Here is a 27643-nt window from a genome sequence, read left to right as displayed (position 1 = left end):
TCGAACAATGCGAACCCACCTTTTTAAGTGAGTTAGAGTAGTCAATGATGATCTTGACCAAGACACTAGTTTCTGAAAAGTCCTTCTCCATGTAAGGTTCGTCACCACACAATACCCTGACAGCAAGGCCAGGACCTGGGAGGGTAGAAAGGGGACACAATCATAAGTCAATGCCGGCGCTATGCCACACACATGCATGCACGATAAAAAAGGAGACGGTGAAAATGTTTATCACAATAGGGCAGGCAGGGATAGCAATGAATGGCATTGTGTAACGACCCTTGAGATCTGCTGGTTAGGGAACCAAAACAACATCGAGCTGGCGAGCGACGCCAGAATGCGATGCTGCCAGAGCAAAACACGATGCTAACTTTGCACCACCTGAAGCAGAGAAGCATTTGGGTCATCACCTATTAAAAGCATGCAGTACACTTCGAAGTTTCAACGGCACTATCCACACACACATGCACTGCGAAGCAGATAGGTAAAGATGCTTATTGCAATAGGGTTGACAGTGACGGCTGTGAATGGTGACGTGCAACATGCTCGAGAGATCTGCTGGTACCAACAGAGGAATCCGTGCACGCTGGCGTTTTCACGTGACATGGGCGAGAGCCCACTTCTTTCAATTCCATGTGCTTTGAGCCTTTTCTAGTTTACATGGGATCTAGCAGCAGGAAAACGTATTGTATCATCGCAACTTGGCGACGCACTGAGCATTGGTGCTGAAAGAATGTGTTTTCAGTGAACATATCAATACAGTCGCCGACCGTTTATTCGGACCTCACGGGGACTGCGGAAATGTCCGAATAAACAGGTGTCCGAAAAAGTAGATTAAGAAAAAAGAAATGAAATCCTTTATTTCCACGCACTTATTCGGGCTCGGCAGTAGGCTTGAAGAAATCGTGAAGAACGAAGAAATCGTTGCACGCTGTTCTGTTTACGCGCAATCAGATAAGCCTGAATCTCTGAGAGGGTCGTACGGTCACTATCTGCACAGTCACTGCTTGTACACGCTCCGCATGCGACGGCAGCGTAGCACATGGTGCGTCATCTTCCGACTCAGAGTCATCGTCCGGCGGTGCAGCAGAAACCTGACGAATGATCTTGCCGTCGTCGAGTTCTGCACATGTCAATACAGCAGTGTCAGCACCTATGAAACTGTCAAATGAGACGGTGTCCGGAATCGCAATGCAACCACTGCACAGGTCTCGGCAGAACATTTTCCGCATCAGTAGGGAGCACATCGGAAGGCGACAAATAGGCCTCCCGGCACCCGCTTGCCGGCATTCCCCAGCACAGTCTGTGCGGGCACTGTCGGCGCCATTAGACCCTTGACGCGATGTTTACGTATGCCGCGTTGGATCACCGAAACCTCGACACAGCACACAAAGCAAACACCACCATGCCGACACCAGTCGCACAAACGAAAAATGCGGCCTGCTCGCAGCGTCTTGCGCGAAGAAACAAATCAGCTGCTGGATTGTCTTGACATGGCTTACTAAGCTGAAACCAGAACTGCTGCAGAGCCACTCTATCGAACCAGGCAGAAACGATGATGATGAGCGGGGATTTCCAGTAGCGCCACTTCGTGGGGCAGCAAGGAAGCTCCGTTCAAAACAAAAATGGCGTTCAGCAAGTCAAACCATGCACCGTCAGAGTCGGTGCATGGTGCTCTCGACCAAGTTGGCTCAAGGAGTGTCCGAAAAATCAGACGAGAGGTTGCAAGGTGTCCAAACTTTCGGCAGTTGTTATACGTTATGGTCTATGGGGAGAATGGCGGTGCCGCGAAGCTGACCGAATAATCGGGCATGTCCGAATTTTTGGAGTCCGGAAAATCGGTCGGTGACTGTACGTAAGAAAGAAGAAAAAATCGCATTTTGTATAATATTTTGTGTCCCCAATTGCCAATGTTGCCGCTAGAGAATCGTACGGAACAGGATCGTATCAACGAGGCTTTATTTTATTCAGACAATGGACCTTGTTGGCTGACATAAGATTGGTTAAGTGGATATCATTCTTGTCATGCTGTGGGTAAAGAGTAGGAGGAACATGATGCTGCTGCAATAACAATGATGCAATAAGAAAACATTCACATCAAGCAGCCATCAAGTGCCTGAAATAAAAAATTCACCGACGATTGCAATACTCCCTCACGTGAAACTTGAGCACAGCTTTATACACATTCTCATTTCACATATCAATATCTCGTATTAGTACATAGGTACACAGTTTATATTATGAAGAGAACACTGTGAGTAGCGCGCTTTATTTCTATGGAGACGACGGGCACTACTCTGGCGCCACATCGTAGCCATCGTCGCCGCTCAGCCCGTCCTGTGTGGCACCGCACTTTTCTTTTCACATTTTCGTTCCACCAGCGGCAAGAGCGGCCCTTCGTCACGGGGTAACCATGCCACCAGCATCAGCGGTAACACCCAAGAGCCTAACTCGTAGCCGCTTGCCACGGCCCCTTGCAGGAGCAGCGATCCCCATCACATACACTGGTACCGCAGACTGACCACAGCAGCTGAAGCTGCGGACGAGTGCAGCTCTCTCCCCACCTCATGCCACCCCGGCCCCCTCCCTTGGAAGCGAAAACCAGATCACCCCCACGGCTGCGGATGCCGTGGACGCTGGCAACTCTGCACATACACAGGCAGTTTCCCCTCCACTCCCCATCTACCTTCCACCTCATGCGCGCTCCTTTAATCTCCCGCTACGCTCTGCGTTCATTTTCATCTTTAGCTGTGGTCGCTCGCTCGGTAACGAGGTACGACACAAAGTCACGTCAACACTTAACGCAGCAAGGGTTGCATTCTAGAATGCTTTGCAGCGTGGCAATGCCACTCACCGGGGAAGGGGTGCCTCTGGACAAGCTCACTGGGCAGGCCAAGGTCACGGCCTAAGGCACGCACTTCGTCCTTGTGGAAGTCCTTGAGGGGCTCCACGACGCGACCACGTGCCCGCAGTTGCCGCACCAAGTCGGTGTCGTTGTGGTGAGTCTTGATGGCGTCTGCCTGGCCACTGGCCAGGTGCGAGGCACTCTCGATAAGGTCGGGCCTCAGCGTACCCTGCCCCAGGAACACCTCTTCCGGGTTCAGCTGAAGCTCGCTAATCACCTCATTGGCCACCTACACACACAGAAGGGGGGCATGGGTGTTAACAATCACATTACTAAGTGTGAACGAAAATTTTTGGAATTGCTTGCGCAACTCATTTAGTGATCCATTTGAGCTACTGACCATTTGTAGTCCCAAGATACAACTGCACGCAAAAGTTTATGGGACACAACATGTGAGAAAGTTGAATGATGGTGATTAACCCTTTCAGTGTCAATGCTGTTCATAAAATGTGACCTCCCAGGGTCGATTTCCTTTATTGCAGATTTGTAATGTTTAGAGTGACCTATTCGGAGGGAAATTTAAAGCGACCATAAATTGACAAAAAAACATTTTCAATAAACATGCATTGCTTATTCAGGAGCACTGATGCTCTTGCATAACTACTTATAAAAACAATGCAGAAGGAATGCCAAAATACACTGCTGCTTCATTTAGCAATATTTTCTTTATTCTAACACACCCTCGAATCAAACATGCTCACATTTTTTATGTAGTAACTAGAAAACTAACATGTAAATCACATTAAAGCTCTTAAACAAAGTAGAAATTTATTCCACACCCTATCTTGTAGCGAGAAAAATGGGAAAAGATAAGTGTTGCGCTACGATAACCCATCTCCTAAAGTCAGATTCGCCGCAACACACCTGTGTTATGCGGTAAAGCATAGAAACGCCGTGAAGACGATGTTTCGTGTACAATTGCACTGCGCAGGCAATTTTCAGCCAATTTTCTCCCAAAATAAAAAAACAATGGCAAATTGTTACAATCGAGTAAATACCATAATCAGACATCGTGACCTAGGGTAATGGCTTGAAAATCTTCCTAGGGCAGGCTGAAAATACACATTTTCGACGAGAGATGATGTGTGTTAAACGCATTCAATGTCCTCAAGCTCCAATCAATAAATTCTTGGGTTTTACGTGCCAAAACAACCAGGATTTGATTATGAGGCACACCGTAGCAGGGGAACTCCGGATTAATTTTGACCCCTAGGAGATCTTTAACATGCCCCCAATGCATGGGACACAGGTGTTCTTGCATTCATTGCATTCGCATACTTAGTTGATGATGATCTACTCCGAGAGGAACACAGTCACTAAGGGGGGGTCGCTATCGAGGTCACCATAGAGGTAAGGTATAGGCATTCTGACTGGTCGAGTTTAAATTATCTGGCGAAAGTCAATTTCAGAACACAAAAAAAAAACGAAGTACGGGCGCATAGAAATGTATGTGTATCGGCCGGGACCTTTGGTCGTGATTGAATAAACCAAAAAAAAATCGTACTAACCAAAGTCGAATTAACAGAAGCCTACCGCAGTTAAATTTACAAATCACGAGATTTATCATGCGATTTACATTTAATCACAAGATTTACCATGCAAATTATCTGGCAAAAGTCAATTTCAGAACACAAAAAAAAACGAAGTACGGGCGCATAGGAATGCATGTGTATCGGCCGGGACCTTTGGTCGTGATTGAATAAACCAAAAGAAATCGCACTAACCAAAGTCGAATTAATAAAAGCCTCCCGCAGTTAAATTTACAAATCACGAGATTTATCATGCGATTTACAGGCACAAAACGATGCTGCCATAGCGACACCAGAGTGCACGTACCCGCATGAAAGTGTCCCCAATGATCTTGCGCTTCTCCTCGGGATGTGCTGTCACACAGAGCATCTTGGTGGTACGCTTACGCTGGGGGTCCTTGGGGTCAATGGGTACAGTCGTGGTGCCGTTGTAGAACTGGTGCGACGCGTCCACCATGCGCAGGCTAAGGCCCAGCTGCCGCAGAGACTGCTCCACCTGGTCACACAGCGTGGCCGCAGGCATCGCATTAGCATGCCACTTAAAAAGCCAATCTGTTCGTCGCATATGCAACGTGCAATGAATGCCTACAGAGTTTACAATAGGTCTGCAATTTTTGCATACATCGACACGTGGACAAACCATAGGTAGCTACATCCGTACAACTATTTTGGTATTCCGTATTTTGTCCTAACGAGATGCCACGGAACGTCCAAACGCTGCTGGCTTATCGAGCAGTTGTAGAAAGTAGAAACGCTAAAATTTACAGAAACAAAGGTTCATTACAGACAAGCGTTAGAAGAGTTAACTGCTGGGCTAGTTGGTGGTCTTGCATACTAAAATGATTTTGCACCAAAAACAACACACACAAGACGACACCGCAGGCGCTACTTCAACTGTTTAATGAGGGTGAAAGCACTCAACATATATAGCCCTCCAAAACACAGCGCACGCGTACAAGGCAACATGGAGTAAAAAGTGTTATCAGAGTAGGCGCGATAGAAACTTCAGCTCAGCCTCGTAAAGGAAAACCGATGTGCCACTGATACGTAAAAGTGTACTCTATTCATACGCCAACGCTTGTAATACAGCTAAGATATTCGCCCACCCTAAGCGGAAACGTGCAGTATTAGGACAGTAGCGAAGACAAATTTCACAGCTTCCGCAGCATGCCTGCCATCTGTTTCTATATCACTGGCAGCTACGTGCGCCCATCTCGGTTTCTGTCCCCTCAAAGTGGACATGGCTACATTATCGTGGCAAACTTGATGATATTAACGATATTATTCATATCTGATGTGGAAGAAACTGTTTCAATGCGCCTAATGTACTCACAAGAACAAAAATCATGTTCGGCACGTTCAGCTTGCTCCGCCGGCCACCATATTTGGCAACCACCTGCTTGTTGACTGCTGGCAAACGCGGGATTAAAAATTTTTTTTTTCACGGGAAATTTAACCTGCGTAATGATCGCACCCCTGAATTTGCGTCAATTCCTTTTACGAAAAAGTGTGACCATTATGCGAGTAAATACGATAGACACCCAGCATCCCTTTCACTTTGTCCTAAAAGAATGTGTTCAATTACGACTTTCATTCATGGGTCATTAACTCGTTCAAGACGCTGAGGACAGTCTCACCTGTACACTCTCATCTTTGCGCATGAAGCCGTTGTCTATGTGCAGCGCTATCACCTGGTCCTCCCGAAGCGCCTTGTGCAGGAGGGCAGCACACACCGTGGAATCCACACCGCCGCTAACCAACATCTACAAGGCACAGAGGGCGGAGGGTTTCCCTTGTCATACAAAAATATTTTCCTCGTCGCAACCAAAGCAAGAAGCACTACACAACCACTCCGACGTCATCAGGTATAAGCACACGTGCACAACAGCTTGTAGATGTGCTACTGCCAACCACTTGTAAATGAAGGTTGTCATGCCAAAGCAGCTAGTGGATGTCGGCTGCCTTCTGGTTACCACTCGTGTCACTGCGAAGCAAACTAGAAGGAACACCCGCAATGTTGCTGATCCATTCGGCGACTCCAGGCATGTTCAAGCGCACACACCGCGGTGCCATCAAAGGCAAAATTAGCACATAGCCCAGATAACTTTACAGCTAGCTGTGAACAGCAGTACAGCAAGCTAGAAAAGATCACAAGGGGGCAAAAGCAGGGACCACTCGATCAAGTTTGTTTCAATCATGCCTGAAAGAAAGATCGATGGTGGTAGTGACAGCACAGTTTTTGGTTTTTAAAGCAGCGAGAAGCAGGTCAGGAAACGAGATGGCAAAAAGTTTTGTTCTACCTCTGGCAAGTTGTAATGGAAACTGTCAAACGCAAAGCACAAGGTTTTCGTTGAGGCAGCTTAAACTAAAGCTACTTTAACTTCGTTGTCATGTTAAAATGAGCACAACAGCAGCTTTATTATAAAATAAGCTGCACTGCAGACTAAAGAACACGGCTGGACATCAGCTGCTGCTGCTGGGCACATTAACATGCCGCGTGGCAAATGGTCATGGGGCACCGTCTTCTCACTGTGCAACAAAAAATTTGGCAGACTCAAGTGTAGTTTATACCTACGTAATGCGAAGCCACACAGGACGCCGACATTCATCAACCGGGTGGGGCCCTAGCGGCCCAAGACACACTTTGTCGTTTCCCTGTTGCCTAGTGTTTAGTTCGAAGCTTTAGCTCGGAGCCAACTCCAATGTCGCCTATCTCTCTCTCTCTCACAGCCTCACTTGAATGAACATTTGCCTTTGGTGTCCCTTAAAGCAAGAACAGTTCTCAAATGCACACAGGACATGCACGACACTGACCAAGACTTTGCTCTGTCCCACGGTCCGGCGGATGTACTCGATGCACTCGACCTCTCGACTTTGCAGGGTGAAGTTGCCCGAGAGGCCAGCGATGTCGTAGAGGAAGTTTGAGAACATGGCCTTGCCCTTGGGCGTCAGGTCCACCTCGGGGTGGAACTGCACACCATACAGCTTCATCTTCTCATTGGCGATTGCTGTGCAGAGAGAGAGAGAAAAAAAGAAAAGAAAAAGATGACTAAGTCGGGGAGACGCAGTAAGCATGGAAGGAGTGCGTCTGTCTACACCAGATAGCCAGAAGGAACCCAGATAATGAGAGGGTGCTCTGTAATACTACAGAAATGGCTGGAAGTATGTGTGACAGGTAGTCCTGAATGGCAACATACAGATATCCTTGGAACAGAAGTATGCAACTGCTGTGTTCTGCGAGTACTAACCTGCAGGGCCAGAACATCACAGCTGAAAAAGTTGAAAGTTAAATACTTTTACTAATTGATGAAAGGTGCAGAGGTTGTCAAACCGATGTACAGGGTCGTGCACATTTAGGGGAAACACATCATTAATATTCCAGCCGGCATAATTTCAACAGAGATGTTCCTCATGCAGTGAAATCCTGATAATCTGAATTGACGGATAATTTGAACCACTCTGTTGGTCCCGGCAAAGTCATGTACTACTTGAATAGGGAAAAAACTCCCACAAATTCTAGCTCTGAAAACTGCACCACCGTTATTTCGAACAAAATTTGTCCCTCCCGTGGACTACTTTTCAGACCAACCCGAGCCAAAGGCAAAAGTTTCATGCGTTGCTAGCTACCGTAATTTCTCATGCTGTGAAAGTGACGAGAAAACATGCGTGAGGAGCCAAGACCAAACCACAGCAAGCACAGCAGTGCGTCCCCCTTTCCCGTACGAGAAAGGAGCAAGAAGAAAAAGAAAGTGACAGTTCTGCCCGAAAGGCAAAACGCTGACAGCAATAACAAAGTATTAGACAACTACATGAAGTAATGTTTGTTGTTTTATCAGCCATATATATTGCAGTAATCAATAGCTTACTAACTATAATAACAAGCATGGCGTCGCCTGCGCAGGAAAACAGACATCTTACTCGAACATTTGATGTCACAGTGCTAGTGTTGTGAAGGGTGCCTGCCTCAGAGGGACACGCTTCGGATTGCATTTTGCTTCAATGCATGTCGGAGTCTTGAGATTGCATGATCTCCCACACCAGCTACGCAAGAAGACGGCGCGTGAAGTGGCCAGCCATCTCTACGCACCCGCCACAGATTGCAGTCAAATCTCAATATAACGAATCACGTGGCATCGCTGAAAATCGTTCGTTATTCTGAAAGGTTGCTATAGTGATAGCCCCAAAATAACCATTCCACCCATCGACCCATCATTTCATAAATTGTCACCGTTCGAGTTATCCACAAAAACCTCACTGTTGGCTCTTGGCCCGCTCCGTTGCTATTTTCCGTTGATTCCGCCGCCATGTACCCCCGAAGCGCCGTATAATAAGAGCGACGTGCACAAAGCAGAAACTGAGAAAACTACTGACAACAAGGAAGCTCCATGTCACTTCCAAAGGGCAATGCTTCTTGTTGTTTGTTTTTCACAATCCTTGCTGTGGACACTGCAACTGTGTAACTCAAGTCACACACCTGAACTATTAAAAGCAAAAGTACGCGTAAACGACACCGTGCAGAAAGTATAAAGTGCGACCGTGTGGCATCCCCGCAAGTATGGATATTACATTTCTTTGTGCGCGTAGCTTGTACAGCCACAGAAAGAAGTGCGAAAGAAAGAGGCGTGCACAGAAAGAATGGCGAAAGAAGGAAGATGTGCCCCTCCGTTGCTAGGCTGTACTTGCCTGGACTCTGCATGCTATCACAAAACCAGATGCATTGTCGCCTCCGCAATAGATATAACATATATTCTGCCACATGTTCCTTCTTTTTTTTTTCTAAGTGCCATCTTAGGTTTTCCGAAGCCACGCGCACCGCCGCCCGATTTCCGAATATTCGTTTGTAGTACTGAGGCGCCGTTAACATCACACGGAAACTGAATAACAATCGTTATTCTGGAACATTGGGTATTCTGAAGTTCGTAGTACTGAAATAGCTTTTACAGTTAAAACCAGAAGTCAGCAGGGGATTTCTGAAAAGTTCGCTAATCTGAAAAGCTTGTTAATGTGGTGTTCACAGTCGCAAGGTTTCACTGCGTTGTACCTCCAAGAAACAGAGCGTAGCCCGTGCGTGCGCTCAACCACAGTCAGATGAAGAAATACGGTGCAAAATGCCCGGTGGCAGCGGGTACAGAGAGTACAATAAGCAGGCAGAAAAAAAAATTTTAAGTAAGGCTAAGTATGTTCGGGTCAAGTAGTATCATATCAAGTAGATCAGTATGTTCGGAACCCGAATAACTATAACATGAGGAGCATTCCGAGGGTGGAAATTCAAAAACTGAAACTCGCATTATACTCAAGCAGATACGGTGATTGTAACCTTGAGCAAGGTTATCAGCGCTGTTGCGTAGGCAGATGAATCTAGGAGTATTCCAAGTCCCACAGTGCATCACCGTCCAATCCATGAGCTGCTTTGCCATGTTTGATTGCATCACGAGCATCTCCGAAGTACTGTTTGTCCAATAACCTTGATGGGTGTCACGGGATGACAAAGAAATCTGCACTCATCATTTCACCTTAGTTTGCGACGGCAGTTCACAATAACAATGAAGAAAGCCCTGCGGGCATTCGCTCCCTCTTTTTTTTTTTCGGCACCACTTCGCATTATGATCGTAATGCATTTTTCCTTTTCTGACAGAGACTTATATGTCACGTTATATTTGCAGTCACATTATTTAAGTGCAAATACAGTAAATGAAGACTGTTGATGTAGCAGGCATCTGTTTGTTTTCGTTATCCATTCGATAACTGTACATCCAATTGACATTCCTTTCCGGTTCACGTTAAAAGTATTTTACTGCGTACAGTCAATTTCAGATTTTTCGAACTCCCTAGGGGCCACGAAAACATCCGAAAGATTGGGCACTCTGAAAAAATGCATGCATACCTTTTACTCCTTCTAAAGACTCAAGTCACCACGAAAACGTCCCAACATAACTGTTAAGGCCTGCCAGCACACGTAAGTTTATTGGTGCTTGTACCGTGACACACGACAGCACGTGCATGCTTGCATAATTAAAGAATACTGTGTCCCGTGACAGTTGCCCCTTTCCACTCTTGCTATGCTTCACCGCAATACATCGCTGTAGGCGGCAAAGCTGACTTTAAGGGACCGGTATTATGCAACACCCTCTGCGGTGGTAGCTTCGATCATAGCCGTTTCGGACCTGCGCTAATGGCAGAAAGTCCGGAAAATGGGACGGCAAAGGGTTTTTGCGTCTGAAATTCCAGACGTTGTTATACACTGACTATGGGGTATGTGGCAGTGCTGCAGAGGGATCTGAATTATTGGGAATGTCTGAAAAATCGGACGTTCAGTAAATCGGTTGTTGACCATTTATAGCCACGAAGCTCCATTTTAATAAAGCTGTTGCAAATAGGCATTTCGGTATCACTGCTACCTCAGTCACCATTTTCTTGCTAGTGCAGTTGCTTTTGTTCAGCTCTGATGGCAAGTTCAAAGGTGAATGTATGATCAGTGAGAAGCTTATGCACAAACCGTTTTTGCATGCATTTTACTAGCACAGCCTCTGCTGAATACCACCAGCACATAAGGTATCAGGTTACACTGACAGTTCTGAACAGCAGAGCACCAAGGTTTTACCACAGCTAGCCTGCCTCGTCACAAATGCCTTGGGCATGCCAGCAAAATGCTACCACAGGTCAACTTTGGCAACTGCTCACTATCATTGCCCCGAGTTGAACCCTTCACAAGTGCTCTACATATTTTTATGGAGAGCACTTCCAAAAATAAATAAGACAGCAAACAATGAATTGCACAGAAACCATCGACGATGACTGTCAATGTCAACAGCCCGAACGAACAAGCAAGCGAGAAAACCAGCGAGTGAGCGAATGGACGAACGAATGTTTTCTTTGCCGAGCTCTCTACAAAGCTCACATGCAACCAGTCCCCTCTCCCCTTCCTTTCTTCTTCCTTCCTTCTCGCAGCTCGGGAGCACGAGAGTGCGCACCCTTCCCCTTGGCACCTTTGCACAGCAAGTCCGACCGTCAACCAATTACCACCGGTCGCCACCAATCACAAAAATGGCCGAAAGGGCCAAGGAAAGCTACTCATTCTAAAAGAAAGCCAAACTGCACAGCTCACCTGCAACAGTTGTTCCCGACGTAGCGATAACCTTGAAGTTCTCTGCAGGCTTATCAACACTGTCGCCATGGGTTAGTAGTGCCTCTTCCTCTTTGTCCATGCCTCTGCAATAAAATAAAATGGGCAGATGGCCGAGGTTATTCCTTACAGTAATGGCGGCGCATTGAAAAACAGTGAGCAAAAACATTCTTCTCCAAGGATGCTATTTTTTTTCATGCAACAAAAGTTCATTCCTCTCGTCTGTCCTAAGGAACTGTAAAATGGGTGAAAAATGAATCACCTAAGCAAAACACGGAGAAAAAGGTAACCTACTGTGTGCAAGAATGCAAGGTGTCACCCGGTCGACCTAAATGTGAAAAGTTCATTTGGGGGAAACAGTGCTAATGACTAAGTAACAAAAACTTAGTCCTCACTACAGTTAAACCTCAATCTAACAAAGTCGGTAACATCAGCACTCTACTTTGTTATATCGCTTTCACTGCATTGAAATTTAACCTTTTATACACAGTACAGTGACCAACCAATCCTTTTTTTTATAAGGAAGAGGCTGCTAGAGAAGTCGTAATAATTGGGCAATCTAAAAAGCTAATTTCAATAAGAAAAAATACATTTTGTTGATATTGAGAGCCAGCAGCAACCACTTTTATGTTTTGATGCTGCACCAAAGAAGTGCTCTTCACAGCGGCAATTCGTGTAAACGAAACTGTCGCATCCATTCTGCTGCAAAATTTAGATATGATGAAGTAATGTGCCGATTTTTACCAACATTGTTATATCGAGATTTAACTGTACTACATTTCACTACCATTAACTCAACAGCATGTAATTTGACCATGTTCAAAAGTCCCAAAAGGCATTATTGCATTTCAAGCACTTCGTCCAATTTGAACTTTTGTGAATTGCAAATAAACACTACAGTCCTGATAAGGTGTATTTAAGGACTATTGACTCCATTACAATGTCATTGATACTGAGAAACAAAGCACCTTGAGACCAAGAAGTTTTCTAAGTTACTGAGAGATTTTCGATGTAGTCTTCAATTATGCATTTGTCATAAAAGCCAAGATTAAGATAAGCAGAGTAACTTCATAACTGTATCCTAAGGAAACCGTGTCTTAAACAGCGAAGTTACTGGCACTATGCTTCAAAATTTTATAGAATGTTCCCCTTTTGATCTTGTTCTTTGCCTCTCTGTAGTTCTTCACAGCAGTATTGTTTTTTTATTGCCTCTACCAAGCAAAGTGTGAACCTCTTTGAAGAACAAGCACGACAACTCACTTGAACAATGGACACTTCTGGTCCACCAGAATCTTGAATTGCCCATCTTCTCGAGAGTCCTTTTGCGTCACAGTTCCACCAAACTCACGGTTGATCATCTAGAGAGGACAAACAGCAGAGGACGACAAAGGTTGCCGAAAACTTCAAAGTCAATGATGCACTTCGCAACGAGGGCATAAAAAAAGTAATGTGCAAAAGACTTAACAAGACATCAATTAATCATTGTTGCAACAATCTTTCAAAAAAATTAATGTAAAATCATCAGTTTCCCTGGAAATTCATGAATTCAAATTTGTGGCTACTTTCTTGAAAATTTCCGCTTTCCTGTTGCATAATATCACAAGAAACGATATTGTGCAACCAAACTTTCAACGCACGCTTGCTAAAGGGCCCCTTCCCCTCATTTGGGCATTATAAACAAGTACGGAGCATAGATCATGTGGCAGCAATCATGCCTGCAAAGAGCCAAATGGCTGTACGGCACAAAAACAGTTGAAATTTCAAACAGAAGCTCGCATACCCTTCCTCTCAAGGAAGTCCTGCTTCCAGTTGGAGAGTCAAGGTCACATGCACAAATGCATGCGACTCGCTGCCCGCAACATCACTCATGCTCATACTGCTGCCACTGACTTTTTTCTTTTAGCAAATTTTTGCATTCTAGAAAATATTAGTACCTGGCCACCATACTTTTTTCCAGTATTCACATTTCTGCATTTTTGTTTTGTAATCCACACACTCTCTCTCGCTGAGAACGCATCTATCGTGTTGCAGCACACACTATTTGAACTGCAGCAGTCTTGAGTCAACAATGTGGTTGCTAAAAGCTATTCAAGGCATGTAGTAAACCTGTAGGGCTAGTTTGCGATGCTTCATAATTATGCTTCAGAAACATTTATTTTGCAATAAAACTTTCAGTTGCAGATGCACTATCATTTATACCTTTTTATTGATCTGGGTTGCCATGCAGCACAACTGTTGGAATTAAATTACGTACATGTAATCATTGAGGCCTGCAGCTGAGAATAATGAAATGCATTATCTATGAGGCAGTGTTTACGGCTGTAATGTTGCCTGCATATTTGTCTTTTGGCACGTTGTTCATAACCATGATTCAAGACGTGCTTGCATGGTAAGCGTACCTGCATTCCATAGCAGATGCCCAGAACCGGAAGGCCACATTGGAAGATCTCAGGGTCGTATTTGGGAGCATCGGGTGCATACACGGAGCCAGGACCCCCAGAGATGACGATGGCCCTGAATGCAGGGCAGGTAAAAGGGAACAGCAGTAAGCAACCACACCACAAATGTACAAGAATGCAATCATAACTTAAAGGCAAGGGAGATTTTTATATGCAGTTCCTAAAACCAGCACTTCACACATGTGGTAATCAATGTCTTAACTTTCTGAGCCTGCTAGGAAGTTGGACAAATGGTAGGCTGAACAAGAAACAAAATTGATACCCTGGAATGAGAAATTAGCAGCTTTTACCACAACCTTTCTTTTCCCCATATTTCTGCATCGGGTTGTTCGACCTGCTATGCACCTAGATGCCCAATTTGACACTGTCAACCCTTACGCTGTTCCCTGCACTACAGCGTTAGAGTGACAGCCTTTCCCCCAAGCAAGGACACCATCACAGATGCTACATTGAAGGAAATATGAACTATGGTCGGATGGAGCACTTTTCTTGTTTAAAACTCTAAACACTGGTAACAAGTCCTTTGCATGAATGGATGACAAAAGAAATAATGCTCAGCTCCTTTCATCAGCAAAATACACTGCCTTCTTAGCTTATTTTCTCCCACAATTACATGTCTTTCCTTCCATCTGGCACATTTGAAGACCCAATGCTTTGGGCAGTAAAGAATGGTTGCCAGGAAAGGGAAATGCAGTAAAGAAAAGAAAAAACTGAAGGTCTAGGGTGTTGCATGCCATAACCATGATCTGATTATGAGGCAAGCTATAGTGGGGCACTCCCGATTTATTTTTTACCGCCTGGGATTCTCGTTAACGTGCACCTAAATCTAAGTACACAAGCGTTCTTGCCTTCCACACCCCCCCCCCCCCGAAATGTGGCCGCCATGGCGAGGATTTCGTACCGCGACCTCGAGCTCTGCAGCGCAACGTTGTAGCCACTGGGCTACCGCAGCGGGTGCACAGTAAACAGCAAGAATTATGTGGCACAATGAGATCGGCAAATGTGTAAGCAGGTGATTAAGGAGAAGCCTTTGGTGTTGGAGTGGACGTAAAATAGGCCAATGATTACGATGGCTTCAGTAACTGCCACATCTCTAAAGGGAGAATTTCTGATGAAAAGCGGAGGGCACTAGGGAGACGACTAAGGCCCGCAAGCACCTTGATGTCAGTGAAACATCACCACCAGAAGAAAAGCCTTCTGGCCTTGCTTGCAAACATATTAGCAGCACCCCTGAACTGTATGCCACAGTGTCACATAATCCAGCAGACCTCCCTATGCTGATTTGAACGAAGACACTTCTGCTTTATTATCAGATGAAATAGTGGAAGCTTCTACCCAAATGGGGCACAGTATTTTCCTCTGTACCTTAATCTCGTTCCGCATTGCCGACAGTTGTAGGTACCTGTAGGTGATGAACACAGAACGGTAGCTTAACCTAAACATCTTGCCCGGTACTGCGCGGGCGGTTAAGATGAAAGTGACCAGTTGCAAAATATGGCCAGGTGCATCCACGTAGATGGGCCAAAGACTTTTTAAATAAACTACATGCTAAGCCGTGTGTGCCACAGAAGTACATCAGGCTTGCAGCTAAGCAAGGAGGTAAGAGAAAGAAAACGAAAAGAATGCAGCAGAAGCTACGAAGAATGCAGCAGAAGCTACGATCAGTGCTCTGAAGCTTTTCTGAAAGCATAAATCGAACTCGTGATACCACATACAGCCACAAACTTCTACAAACTGGAGTGTTTCACATGTTCATGCAAAATAAACTTGTGAGGCAGTATGAAGTGAGACAAGGAGAAAATGCTCAAGACAAATCAATGCAGTAAGCTACCGAAGTCTATATAGGAAGTGCTCAAACAGCAGATCTCTTCCTTGTTTCTACAGTTACCGAAAGAAACCCAAACACTGACTGTATTTCGGGTGAGGAGTCCAACCCACCTGTATCCCTGGCTGACGAGTGTCTTGGCGCTGGTGGTCAGGGGCAGCATGACAGACTCGACGCAGAGCTCACGTATGCGCCGGTCAATGACCTTGCCATACTGGGCCCCTGCGTCTAGGATGGCCACCCGCTCGCTGTGCAGCACACCATTGAGGTGGCCCTCACTCTGGCCCGTGTCGTGCATCCCGCGCTTCGTCCCACAGCAGCACTGCACCACACACAGAGGCAAAAAAACAACAACAAATGAGTGCAGGAGGACACAATGTTATACAGTATGGTCCATTCCTAAAGGGAACATCAAATTAGTACGTTGCCATCAATTACTGCCAAGATATGACACGAAAGCCTGCAGACTATGTATGTATGTATTGACCCTTCATATAAGACCATTTCCTCCGATAATGCTCAAGAGCCCATGCTGTTACGTTCAACTTATCATTTAGGCATTCCCTTTAAGAAAAAAAAACATACTATACTCTTATGGTGTTAGAAACTAAGATGGCACCTGTCACAGTAGCTCTGTGCCCAAGACATTTCGCTGCTGAGAACAAGGCTGCAGCTTCATGCCCCATCACTGGCATCAGCTTGTGATGTAAACTTTCATTACTTAGCACACTATGTTCACAATAGCATTTTGATGAACAGCCCAGCTGAAGATAAGTCAGCAAGGCGAATGAGTTGCACATCTGCTGAACACAGTGAGCAAACAGGCTTCTTCAAAAACATCATTTCGCACGTTTCACACAAACCATTCTGTCAACATTTTGAGCAACCACACAACAAGCAACTTAAATTATGCTGACACTAGGTATACCATGCCCCAATTTCTTTTTTTTTTTTTGTTAGATGTGCTTCTACTCATGCAGTGGTATCCCTGGAGGCACACAATATAAATGCACTACAGAATGTGTTTTCAACTTTGGTGCAAGATGTCAGCATGATAGCACCCCCCATTTAGACTAGACTTCTGAGAGTTAAAGCCATGGCTGTGCCCCTAACATTTGCCATCAACAGCACAAAAGTTTTTCGTAACCCTGCACCAAAGTCCTTTAACACTACAATCCCAACTGCAGGTCATTCCACGTGTGCACATTTCTCTTTAGCTGCTTCCTAGCCTTCATGATGCATCAGTTATGTTATAAAAAAAAGGTAACAAAACTGCACCCAATGTGTGTGTGGTGGGAATGCTTGAAAATAGTTTTTGACCAATTGTTGCTCCAAGGTGAAACTTGGGAATTCACAACAAACAAACAAAATCTTGCAGATTTATGCAACCTCTCAGCAGGCATAGGTCATGTAGTGGTATAACCACAAAGGCGCCACTGGCACACCCACCATCAGAAGCGAGTACAAAGCGACTACAACCCAGTGGCTCCATCATTCCTACTGCAGATACCTTGTACCGACATTCCTCAGACTGCAACCTTGATGCCACAACCAGGGACATATACCAGAGTGCCTTTAAGACTTAATCAGCTGCCTTCACATATACAATTGAGCGCGTAGCTAAATCCTTCGTCAAATGTATGTAGGATACTGTACATAGCTCGTACGTCCATCCTCGACTTGAGTGTTATCAGTTCCTCTGTTTTCTCATGTTCTCGTCCCGTTTTCTGCACTTCTTTTTGCCTGTGGTTTTTGCTTTGTTCCTCCTTTTTACCGGAATGGAAACTGAGGGGGGTGGTACACGTAGCGACATAACCAAAGCTTTGGTGGCACCCAAGAAGACGAGGCAGACCAAGCGAGGTTCGAGCACTGATGCCATGTCCAGCCTTCCACATCAGGTTCCATCATGCAGTCGTGGCCAGACAGCTTTGCTATAACCGACGTCTACCGCCGTGCACAAGTAAAATGAAGGGCACCATCCCCTTCAAACAAGAGCATCACCCGAGCGTAAACGCCCTATTCCTCGCGTAATAATCTCTATCCAGCTTTTGGGATCTTCACAAAGATCAGTCGATTCGGGAGAAGTTTACACGAGGACCGTTAGAAACATTGAAAAGGTTCTCTGCCATCTGCCAAGTCACCCGCGATTCACTGCAACTTGCATGTTTAACCTCCCGAGAACTGGCATGCAATTTTCGTTGCCACTCTTTGCCAAATGTTTATATATTATGCTGCGTTGTGCACTGCAACACTGAAATGTACACTTCCTATTACTTTTTCCCAAGGTTCTTAAACCTTCTACTCTTCTCCCTGGAACTGTCCACTATATTGGACATGGCGCCCATACAAAGTCCTTGTCCTTGCACTGAAGTGTACATTTGTGTGGTATTTGTACCACGACTAACGCTAAAAATGTTTAAAAAGGTCATGATGCAAGAAAAAAAAATCCCGAGTAAACATGTGTCGACCTGCTTCCTAATCCTACATGCGTCGTGGACCACACACACACTTAATGCCAATACTTCCAAGAGCTACTGCAAGACAAGAAAAACGAAGCTTTTACCATACTCGCGACACTGCAGTATAGGTTGTGGTAGTACTAGCCAAAGAATGGCTCTCTACTAGGTGAAAGCTGCTTGTATAGCCGTAGCATTGAAGGAGCAATTGTCCGCTATACTGGAAAAATGTTTAAGTTGCAGGTTGCAGCAGGTTAATACCCTGCAAAGTTTCTTTTCTCTGCCTCTACTTTTCTACCCGTGAAGCTTACTCATGGATTCAAATGCAGTGGTGCTGACATAACCAAAGATTACTCACATGAGTGTGCCCACCCATGCTTCTTAAATTGCTTAAGACTGAATTATAGGCTTCCCACTGATTTTACCAGCACACACTTTAAAGAAACATTAAAGTGAGAAGCCAAATCAGTTTAGACTGATAAGTGCACTTTCAAAACTATTAATTTAGTGGTAAGAGGTTGATTACTAGACGAGAAAATAAGGTCCAAGTTTGACTTTTGCATTTCGCACCGAAGCCCCAGTGCCAGCATGACAATGCTATGTCATAAATTTCAAAGCAGATTTTTTTTTTTTTCATTCATTCAAATAACTTTATTGAGTGCCCTGCGATTTGGTGGGGTGGGCCTGGACCCCGCCTAGGTTTCGGCCAAGGGTTGTTGGTTGGCCCTTGGCAGCTTCCTCAGTTCGCTGGACAGCCCAGGTTGGTGCTGCAGGTCTGAGCTGAGCAGCGCAGACTCCCAGCGCGCGCGGAGGCTGTCGCCGTTTGAGGCTGCATCACCGTTATTTTGCATTATAGCCATACATTCCCATAGGATATGCTCCAGGGTGGCTCTAGAGTCGCAATGTCTGCACTTGTCAGTCATGTATAAATCTGGGTGTATCAGGTGCTTGATGGCTGGACTCTGATAGGATCTGGTCTGTAACTGCCGCCATGTTCAAATGGCCTAGCATAAAGGGGCATCAAAGAACTACACGCCCAATTGTTACTTATGCAACTTCAGTTCTATACTTTCACTGTTAGTTGGAGTTTCTATTTCTTGATTGTATTTCTGGCTTTGTAGATAAGACAACTTTCTTATTCTTACAATGTTACATTGGCTTTCTATGTTTTGCTTGAATTGATTACTTTGCCTTATTTTTTACCTACTTCTAAGATTGGTTGGCGTTGTATTTGCTTAAATTTTTATTTTTCTGCTCGTTTGCAGTTCGCTTCTATCAATTATGTACAGAGTGTCCCGGTACAGCCACCAGATGTTAGGACCCTCTTCTGCATATTCTATTCCTGCAATCACGTTTTGATAAATTCAAAATTGAAACTTGCGCTACATTGGTCAGTTACGCTAACAAATTTTGATTGTTTCCAACATAAAAGCAGTCGAAATGCATGACAATGCAAAATAATCCACGAGAACCACACTGCTGTTGTAAGCACACATTCTACGTTTGAAATTTCAGAACAGGAAATTCTACCTTTCTTTCTTCCACTAACAGTTGTCCCTTCTTCGTCAATGAAAACAAACATGAGCGTTTTGAAAGAATGCTCAACCAGTTGGAACCGATTCACCCCTCAAGTGTAGATTTCATAGCCCACAGCGACACAACATGTGTAGGCACTGAAGGCTATCACACCGAACTGTTTGTGAAGCCTGTTTGTGAAGATAAAAGAGTCCGATAACCGGTAGGGGTGTAATGTCCCGAAGCAATCGCAGCCTGCAAGATGTGCTGCCAGTCAGGGATTTCCATTTTAATTTTCACTCTCTGCGATCACCCAGAGCTTCGCACAAAAGAAGTGTTTATTTTTTCATTCTGCCCCCTATCGAAATGTGGCTATGAAACAAACCCACAACCTCGTACACAGCAGCCGAATCCTACTGAACCCCTGAACCGGACACAGCTGCACAAAACGACAGCTAATAAGGGTGTGCATTATTTATGGGCCAACTCAAAATACAAGATAAAGTGTCCCGGTCTACTCGCCTCTAGTCATACGCGTTCCGAGTAACATTATCTCCTCAACATGCTAAAGCCAATGAAATTTCATCGCTGTCCGGATGGACAGAGCGGTAGGTATGTGCCTGCCAGAACAGGATGAGAGAAGTCAGCATATTCTCGGTTTTCATGCACCCATGGTGATTTTAGGCAGTAACGAATATAGAAAGGCTATTGCAAAGTGTCCAAACAAAATGGCTGCAATGTAATGATGCATGCCCTTTGATCAACAAACTTTAGCGAATGTTTTCGGCATACAAAGAGCTTCTCCTCAAAACATTTATTAAGTTTGCATTACTGAAAAAGTATACTATTTCAGAGCAGCAAATTATACAAGTCACCTCACACTCTCAAGGTGCACTATACCGTCCATACACTGGGCATTTCCTATCCGAATTTTCAGACTGACAGAACTCTGATGAATGCAGGAGTTTTGTCAATAACTGGGAGCCCTTTTCCTAGGTATGACTCTCTTATGTACGTCAAGTGACGAACATGCTCAGGCACTCACGTGCAATAAAGCACACAATATTTAAATGAAGAATACAGTGGAGACCGTGCTATTTTTTCAAGATTTATGGCGTCGATGGGGGGAGACTGGATTTCAGCTGCCACAGCAAAAGCCAAGTTTGCTTACATCTGTACCACTTTCACTAGCACACAAGTGAGGAAACGGACGTTTGTGGCTTTAGAAGCAAATATATGCAAGAAGCAACACAGTAACAATTTCTTAAATTTATGAGAGTAGAAATGGAATCTTTCAATGAACCAATGATGACACAGAAACTGCACAATTTTGCGTAGTTGGTGCCACTTGTTTACATGCGCTATCGCCGAGATTGAGTGTGCCGCAAAATTTGTTCAGCTCTTTCACGTACATGAAGTGAGGAACGTGCTCAGGCAACCTTTCCAAGTGCAAAAAGCAAACAATGTGGAGGCCGTGCTTCCCAAACTGTCTTAAGCTCTGCTCCCAACAACCAATTTACTGCAAACGCACTTGCTTTTTGGCGGTCTCTGCCGATTTGCTAGTCAATGTTCTAAGAGTATCAATACGGAAGGTAAGGCGCCGTTATTCATGTACACGGACGAAACCTCGTCATAGTACTGGCGTGTCTCAATACCTGTGGCGTAGACGTAGCACAAACATTTACTTCGACCTTGCCTTAATGGTTCCGAGAAGCCGGGCGCAACACCATTCAACACGGGATCACGCAATCAAGCTTGTTAATGAAATAGCGCTTCACCAAATGGTGCAACGACACTAACACTCGACGTCACCAGACGCAGAACAGTTGCGTGCAGCGTTGTCACTTCTCAATTGTTCGCAGTCTACCGTCAATAATCGTGCGCATTACGTGACCGCTGATGCGCGACACACTGTCCGACAGAGCTGCCAGCAAGCACTCTAATTACAACCTGTCGGTGTGCCGATGCGTTGGTTTGCTTTACGATTCAGAACTAACGGCATTCGCTACCTCTGATACAATTGTAGCGAAGAAAGCCGTGACAAGCGTAAGTACATAAGAATCGGCGACAAGCCGATTGCGGCCTGTCACACAATCTGCAGCAACGAAAGTTGCATACATGCGATATCCGTAGCACCTGTCTGCTCACGGAGCGGATGGAAACAGCTGCGCACGATGAGCCGTTTCCTTCTTTTCGTGCCATACAAAGCAACGTCGAGGAAACGTTCACAACATACCTAACGAGTGCAGAGCGCCGGGTGCACTAGCTAGGCAGACAGCCGGCCTTTCGCAGCTAAGAGTTCAAACTAAGCCTAAGAACTTGATAAACAGCAAGAAAAAAGCTCGCCGTTATTGACAGGACCCGCAGTCACTGCAAAAGCGTTATCAACGTGCGAAGAGACACCAACGTGAGTACGCAATGCACAGCACGCGACCGAAAGCGCAGCGCGAATGTGAGCGAGTGGGAACGGGTGGCTGCAATACATTCGGAAAGTAAGCGGTTATCCACCGCTTCCGATGCTCAACACTGGTGCGTCAACAGCTCACCTCTTTGCGGTCTACTGTGAGTAACCTAGCCGTGAGCAATTTTCGGGTCTTGGAAACGAGAGACGCTGGCACAAATTTTGCAGCAGATGCGAGAATCTTCGATGCAAAGCCGAGCTTTTTTTATAAAAAAAACTTTCGGAGTCGTCCGCGGGGTCGCCAATAGTCGGGAATGAAAGACTGGCGTCGGTCGCTGCGCGGGTTAAAGTAGTTTCCCCTTGCGTGGTTGCTGGCAATGCTAAGTCCAGGGAGGGCACACACACATCCAAGAAGGCACCCGCAGTGCAGCGAAAGAGCACGACGCGTTCACTCACCGTTAGCAGAGAGATTTTGTCAAGAAGTGAGAACGGGACAGTAATCACTACCGTTCCGGACAGATAAAGCGCGTGCGCAGAGGACAGCGCTCCAAGCGGGCGCGGCTTGTACTTCCCAGGTTGTGAAATTGCCACCCGTTTATTGCGTCTCGTTCGCTTGCGCAGGAAAGGGGACTGTCGCTGCGTTTGCAAGGTTGTAGAGCGACGCGTTTAAACTGAGCAAAAGCGTTCGCGTGCTCTCGAAGCGCTCAGCGAACACGGAGTTCGAGCACTAAACAGTGCTAGCGCAAGGCGCCAAATTCGAAAGCAAAACTGAAATACCCTGGGATTTACCCGCGCTTTTTTAAAAATACGTAGATGATCACTGCAGTTTAGATGGGCGAAAGTAGCAGCATGATCAGCTCTTACTTTTCAAGGACTAGTCTCAAATACACACTTTGCGCGTAACCATTTTCATTGAAAGCAATAGAGAAGAACGTAATGGTTCCACTGACGTGGCTCAACGTCGCACGCTGACTGTGCGAGTTCACTACCAACCCGTGGTTTCACTCTTTTACAAGCCAGGGCCGTAATCGACTCCAGCGAAGCGCTCCGAGGTGATTATTTCACCGCTTAAAACACTTTACAGCCTTCAATACGCCGGTAGCCAAAGCTGCGACTGTGCAATGGGCAGCAATTTAGGGGATCCTTAAATTGGAGAGCTATGCTGTACGGCAGGATTATCTCAAGCTGTGCTAAACGCTTGTTCTTCGAATGCCTGTTTCAATCGTTCTGTTTTGTAACAGGTAAAATATCCTACGGCTGATTATATACACTTATTTTCTACGGCCGGCAAAGCAAGCAGCGACCCTCGATCAGGCGGCCAGGAAATGAGTATACCCGTACGACTCGTCGTAAAAAACTACATCCTCCAAGCTGTTTACATTCACCGTGCGTGTGCGTCGGGCAATTTTCTTGTTCTTCTTTTTTTTTTTTCGATGGGGACGTGGGATCGAGACAGATTTTAATTCACTTGGGGCATGCCGCGTGTGACGTTATCGGGGTACCGTGCCAAAGAGGAAAAAGTTTACCGCGTCTTCGAGTAGCGACCGAGGAGCCCCCTGATCGCGCAAGACCTTTTGTCGCTTCGGGGCTGGTTTTCGACGAGGAGACTCGTCGCAGCCGCTTATCTAATCGGGCCGCCGCGGGGATACAGCCCGCTCAGGCCACGGACGTACGGAGGGTCGCCTGATGCCTCCACGTGGTACGCAGATGGCGGCGTCTGCGAAGAAGACCTTCGCGCGATAGCATCGTCGGCGGCCATATAACCTAGAGCTCGGTGCGGGGCTACGGCGCGGGCGAAACGCGGGCAATCCGCCGAGAGACGTGTTTGCGAGGGGAAAAGGCCTCGCCCCAGCTGATTACTTTAGGCGGAAAAAACAACGAAACAAAAACGTGATTGCCAGGACGTTCAGTAACCTTTACTTATTTATTTTTTTCTCTCTTCTTTTGATTCTTGAGAGAGTCCTCGCAAGGTCAGAGAGTGTAGATGGTTGTGACGCTAGCGCTGTTGGCAGAAACTTTCGTTCCGTGGAATTTGTTCTCGACGACACCTTTAGAACAACGTCTATCTTGTAGCGCGACGGAAGTCTGCGACGCAGCCAGTACGTGCACCTTCAGTGACTACTGCGAAACAGCACGTACAAAAATAGACAGAGAAAGTAATGAGCACGCGTAACAGCGGTTTCCCTTGCGTTACAGCAGCTACATGACACTCTTGCGTTAGCACATCTGCAGTTTCTTTTAAGTTGCCTCTACCTTGTCACTCAAAATTTTATTGTGGCTAAATTCTTGCTGCGTCATTGTCGGTGCGACGTGCGCAGCTTTTAATTTATACTTTCGCTTTATTTCTGCAAATACTGGCAATAAGAGGGCAAGCGAATTAGCAGCACCAGCGGCGGCTTTTTCATCCGTATTTATCACTTCAACTTTTTTTTAACTGTGAAAACCATGCACAACCACAATATATTTACATATGTCCATAGGACCAATTTTAATGTATGTTTTAAAAAGAAGGAGGTAGCCAACTAACTTTTAAATTGTAGATATAAGATATATGCCTAGAGAACGGATATGTTGCTGTATGTTCACCTCGCTTCAAATTGCTTTGCGTGACTTTTTTTTTAACCCTGAATAAAGCCTGCAGACTTCAGTGACTGCAGGGTCTTTTAACAAAGGTGTGTCAAATGCCTGTGAATTATATGTGTCTCAGTATTGGTTCTCTGTCCAGTAGGCAGTGCATGCATGCTAACGACTCGACTCAGGAAAAAATAACTCTTCTAGTAATTTACAACACTCATTAGGGATGGAAACATCGCCAGTTGCATGCAGATGTCATATATATATACATATATATATATATATATATATATATATATATATATATATATATATATATATATATATATATATATATATATATATATATATATGAGGCCAAGTCAGATTCACTCAAAATCAAAATAAATAGCTTTCATGCGCTGCACCGCTTATACTCGATTTGGCAGCAAAAACAAAAGAGAGAAAAGGGGGAGCGAGGGGGGCGGGTTTCCGTCGGGAGGGGCGAGGCAATAGAGACTTTTAGCGTGTCCGGTATTCGGGCAATCGCGGGCGGTTTTCCGGTTTAGCGGGGGCGTCAACGTGAGCGGCCAGATTGGTGGCGCCAGCTGGTGGCGCAAAGCTCAACCACACAAACACAGAGCTAATTATTATATTCTGCTTAGCTGCTGGCGTAAATTTTCGACAGTGGCGTAATCGTGTTCACAATTACGCCGCTGCCAAAAATTTGCACGAGTGGCGAAGCAGGATATGGTGAGTTACTGCAGTTTTAGATATGCGTTTGTCTGGTTGAGCTCTACAACACCAGGCGGCTTCACCGCTCACGTTTACGCCCCGACCATCCGGTAATCCGCCCAAACCGCTCCCGTTTACCGGAATAGCGTACAAGCTAAAAGTCTCTAATAGAGACTTTTAGCGTGTCCGCTATTCCGGCAAAGCGGGGCGCTTTGGGCGGATTACCGGATGGTCGGGGGCGTAAACGTGAGCGGCCGGAGCGGTGCAGCCGCCTGGTGTTGTAGAGCTCAATCAGACAAACACAGAGCTACAATTGCAGTAACCCACTTTATTCTGCTTCGCTGCTGGTGCAAATTTTCGGCAGCGGCGTAATTGTGTTCACAATTACGCCGCTGTCGAAAACTTACACCCCAGCTAAGAAGAATATAGTAATTGCCTCTGTGTTCGGGTGGTTGAGCTTTGCACCACCAGCTGGCGCCACCAATCTGGCCGCTCACGTTTACGCCCCCGACCATCCGGTAATCCGCCCAAACCGCCCCGGTTTGCCGGAATAGCGGACACGCTAAATGTCTCTAGTATTAGTGATAGCGAAGTATAAGGCATTCCAAAAGGGCTTTTTCTTGGGCAAGATGGTGCTTAAATTTCCTAAGTGTACTTGATTGTGGCGCTAAACACATTTCGTGAAAGGGGACAGAAAAAAAGAACACAATGAAGCGCCAGTGGCGCTTCAGTGTCTTCTTTTTTCTGTCCCTTTTCATGAAATACATGTATTTCGCGCCACATTCAAGTATAGCTAGGAAATATAAGACAATTACACAAAGTAAAATCCTTACCGTACAAATCAGTGTAAGAGCTGCATCGTTGGGAGGGCCACACCCTCATCAACTTGACTGCCAATATTAAAAAGAAATCCAACCGAGAAGCAATCGCGTTCGGTGCGCTGTTTCCGATCACGCTCAACAGGAAATTTTCGCACGCAGCATACTTTCGTGCGTCGCTACCAGATGGCGAGGAGTCGATAACGGCAGACTTCATACACGTAGTTGGATAAATTGGGTCACGTGGCCCAGTCCCATGTAAGGCTCGTCAAAATCGTCACAAGAAAGTTCGGCCCTTACACGAGTCTATATGTTAACTATATGGGCCATAGAAATTGTAGTAAACATTCACTTACTAATTAAGACAACAAGCATAGTGTAATGCACGGACCATGCAAAGGTGTAAACATCTCACTTGATGACTACGAGAACTCGCTGTCACAACGCTGGAATTGTGAAGAATGCCCGCAGCGGGGGCGAACGGTTCGTACAACCGCGATATTCGCAGCGACTCCGCAAATTAGATTCATCATCATCTTCTGCCTATTTTTATGTTCGCTACAGGACGGCGTCTGTCAGCGATCTCCAACTACCGCTCTCCCTGAGCTTAAACTATAGGCGTTCTGGAACACTAGGGGCGCGGAAAGGCTGCCCGTGGAGGAAGACACCGCGCCTGAAGTTTAGCAGCCATCCCTGCTCGCCCTTGATCATTTCACCACCAGTGATCACCGACAATTATATGCGGAACGCGGGCCGCGTAGGCGTCAACCACGCACAGTCATTCGCAGCTACGGCAGGGATAGTGAGGCAGACGCCCACTCTCCTTCCCAAGCGCGCGTTTGATCACGTGATCTTTTACTAACCCGCATATACTGAGCGCGTGGGAAAATAGTTCCCACAAATATTAAAAAGCTCCCCATCCATTTCGGCTCACTGTTATGTGATTTTTCACGTACCCACGATGTACGGGTCGCTCTTTCATGTGGCTTTTGGACGTCATGCGGGACATCATGACGACGACGAGAAATAAAACAAGAGACAGTAAACAAGCGTCGAGCTCACTTTTACCGCGGCTGCGGAGGTCGCACTGCGCACCGCGGCTACAAACACAGCACGAGCGACAACTACAAAGCCGGCAGCGTGCACATCGCTTATCGGTACTTCGCCGGAACCCGTCTGACGTTGAAGAAGGAAGCGTATTTTCCACCGCTTTAGCACCAGCGGAAACATAATCACTAGGCGTGCGGGCAGAGAGCGCACACAAAGGAAGCGGCCATCTCGCATTGCAAGCTTGAACCCGGCGCAACCTAAAATAAAGCGCGCG

The 27643-nt window shown here is 45.9% G+C and overlaps 2 protein-coding genes across 4 annotated transcripts in view; one reads left to right on the top strand and one right to left on the bottom strand.

The window, feature by feature from the left end:
- bur (GMP synthase burgundy) overlaps positions 1–22770 on the bottom strand; it is a 40700-nt gene extending 17930 nt beyond the window's left edge. Inside the window, exons 1-10 of one of the 2 annotated variants that reach the window (XM_050186245.3) lie at positions 22670–22770; positions 15955–16163; positions 13957–14071; positions 12818–12915; positions 11540–11643; positions 7249–7442; positions 6072–6197; positions 4742–4930; positions 2855–3134; positions 20–135 (exon numbers count right to left, since the gene is read on the bottom strand). In XM_050186245.3, the coding sequence (XP_050042202.1) occupies positions 20–135; positions 2855–3134; positions 4742–4930; positions 6072–6197; positions 7249–7442; positions 11540–11643; positions 12818–12915; positions 13957–14071; positions 15955–16139 (1407 nt within the window). In that variant the 5' untranslated portion in view covers positions 16140–16163; positions 22670–22770. Of the gene's footprint in view, positions 1–19; positions 136–2854; positions 3135–4741; positions 4931–6071; positions 6198–7248; positions 7443–11539; positions 11644–12817; positions 12916–13956; positions 14072–15954; positions 16164–22358; positions 22382–22669 lie in introns of those variants that run through there. The other variant, XM_050186248.3, reaches the window with a different exon arrangement.
- LOC126539444 (nicotinate-nucleotide pyrophosphorylase [carboxylating]-like) overlaps positions 21964–27643 on the top strand; it is a 30011-nt gene continuing 24331 nt past the window's right edge. Inside the window, exon 1 of one of the 2 annotated variants that reach the window (XM_072287279.1) lies at positions 21964–22219. The gene's annotated coding sequence lies outside the window, so the exon portion shown is untranslated. The remainder of the gene's footprint in view (positions 22220–27643) is intronic. The other variant, XM_050186308.3, reaches the window with a different exon arrangement.

The sequence above is a fragment of the Dermacentor andersoni genome, chromosome 3 (genome assembly GCF_023375885.2).
Source record: "Dermacentor andersoni chromosome 3, qqDerAnde1_hic_scaffold, whole genome shotgun sequence".
Lineage (NCBI taxonomy): Eukaryota > Metazoa > Arthropoda > Arachnida > Ixodida > Ixodidae > Dermacentor > Dermacentor andersoni.
The sequence above is the reverse complement of the archived record's forward strand: the minus strand, read 5'-3'. Positions and strand labels throughout refer to the sequence as shown.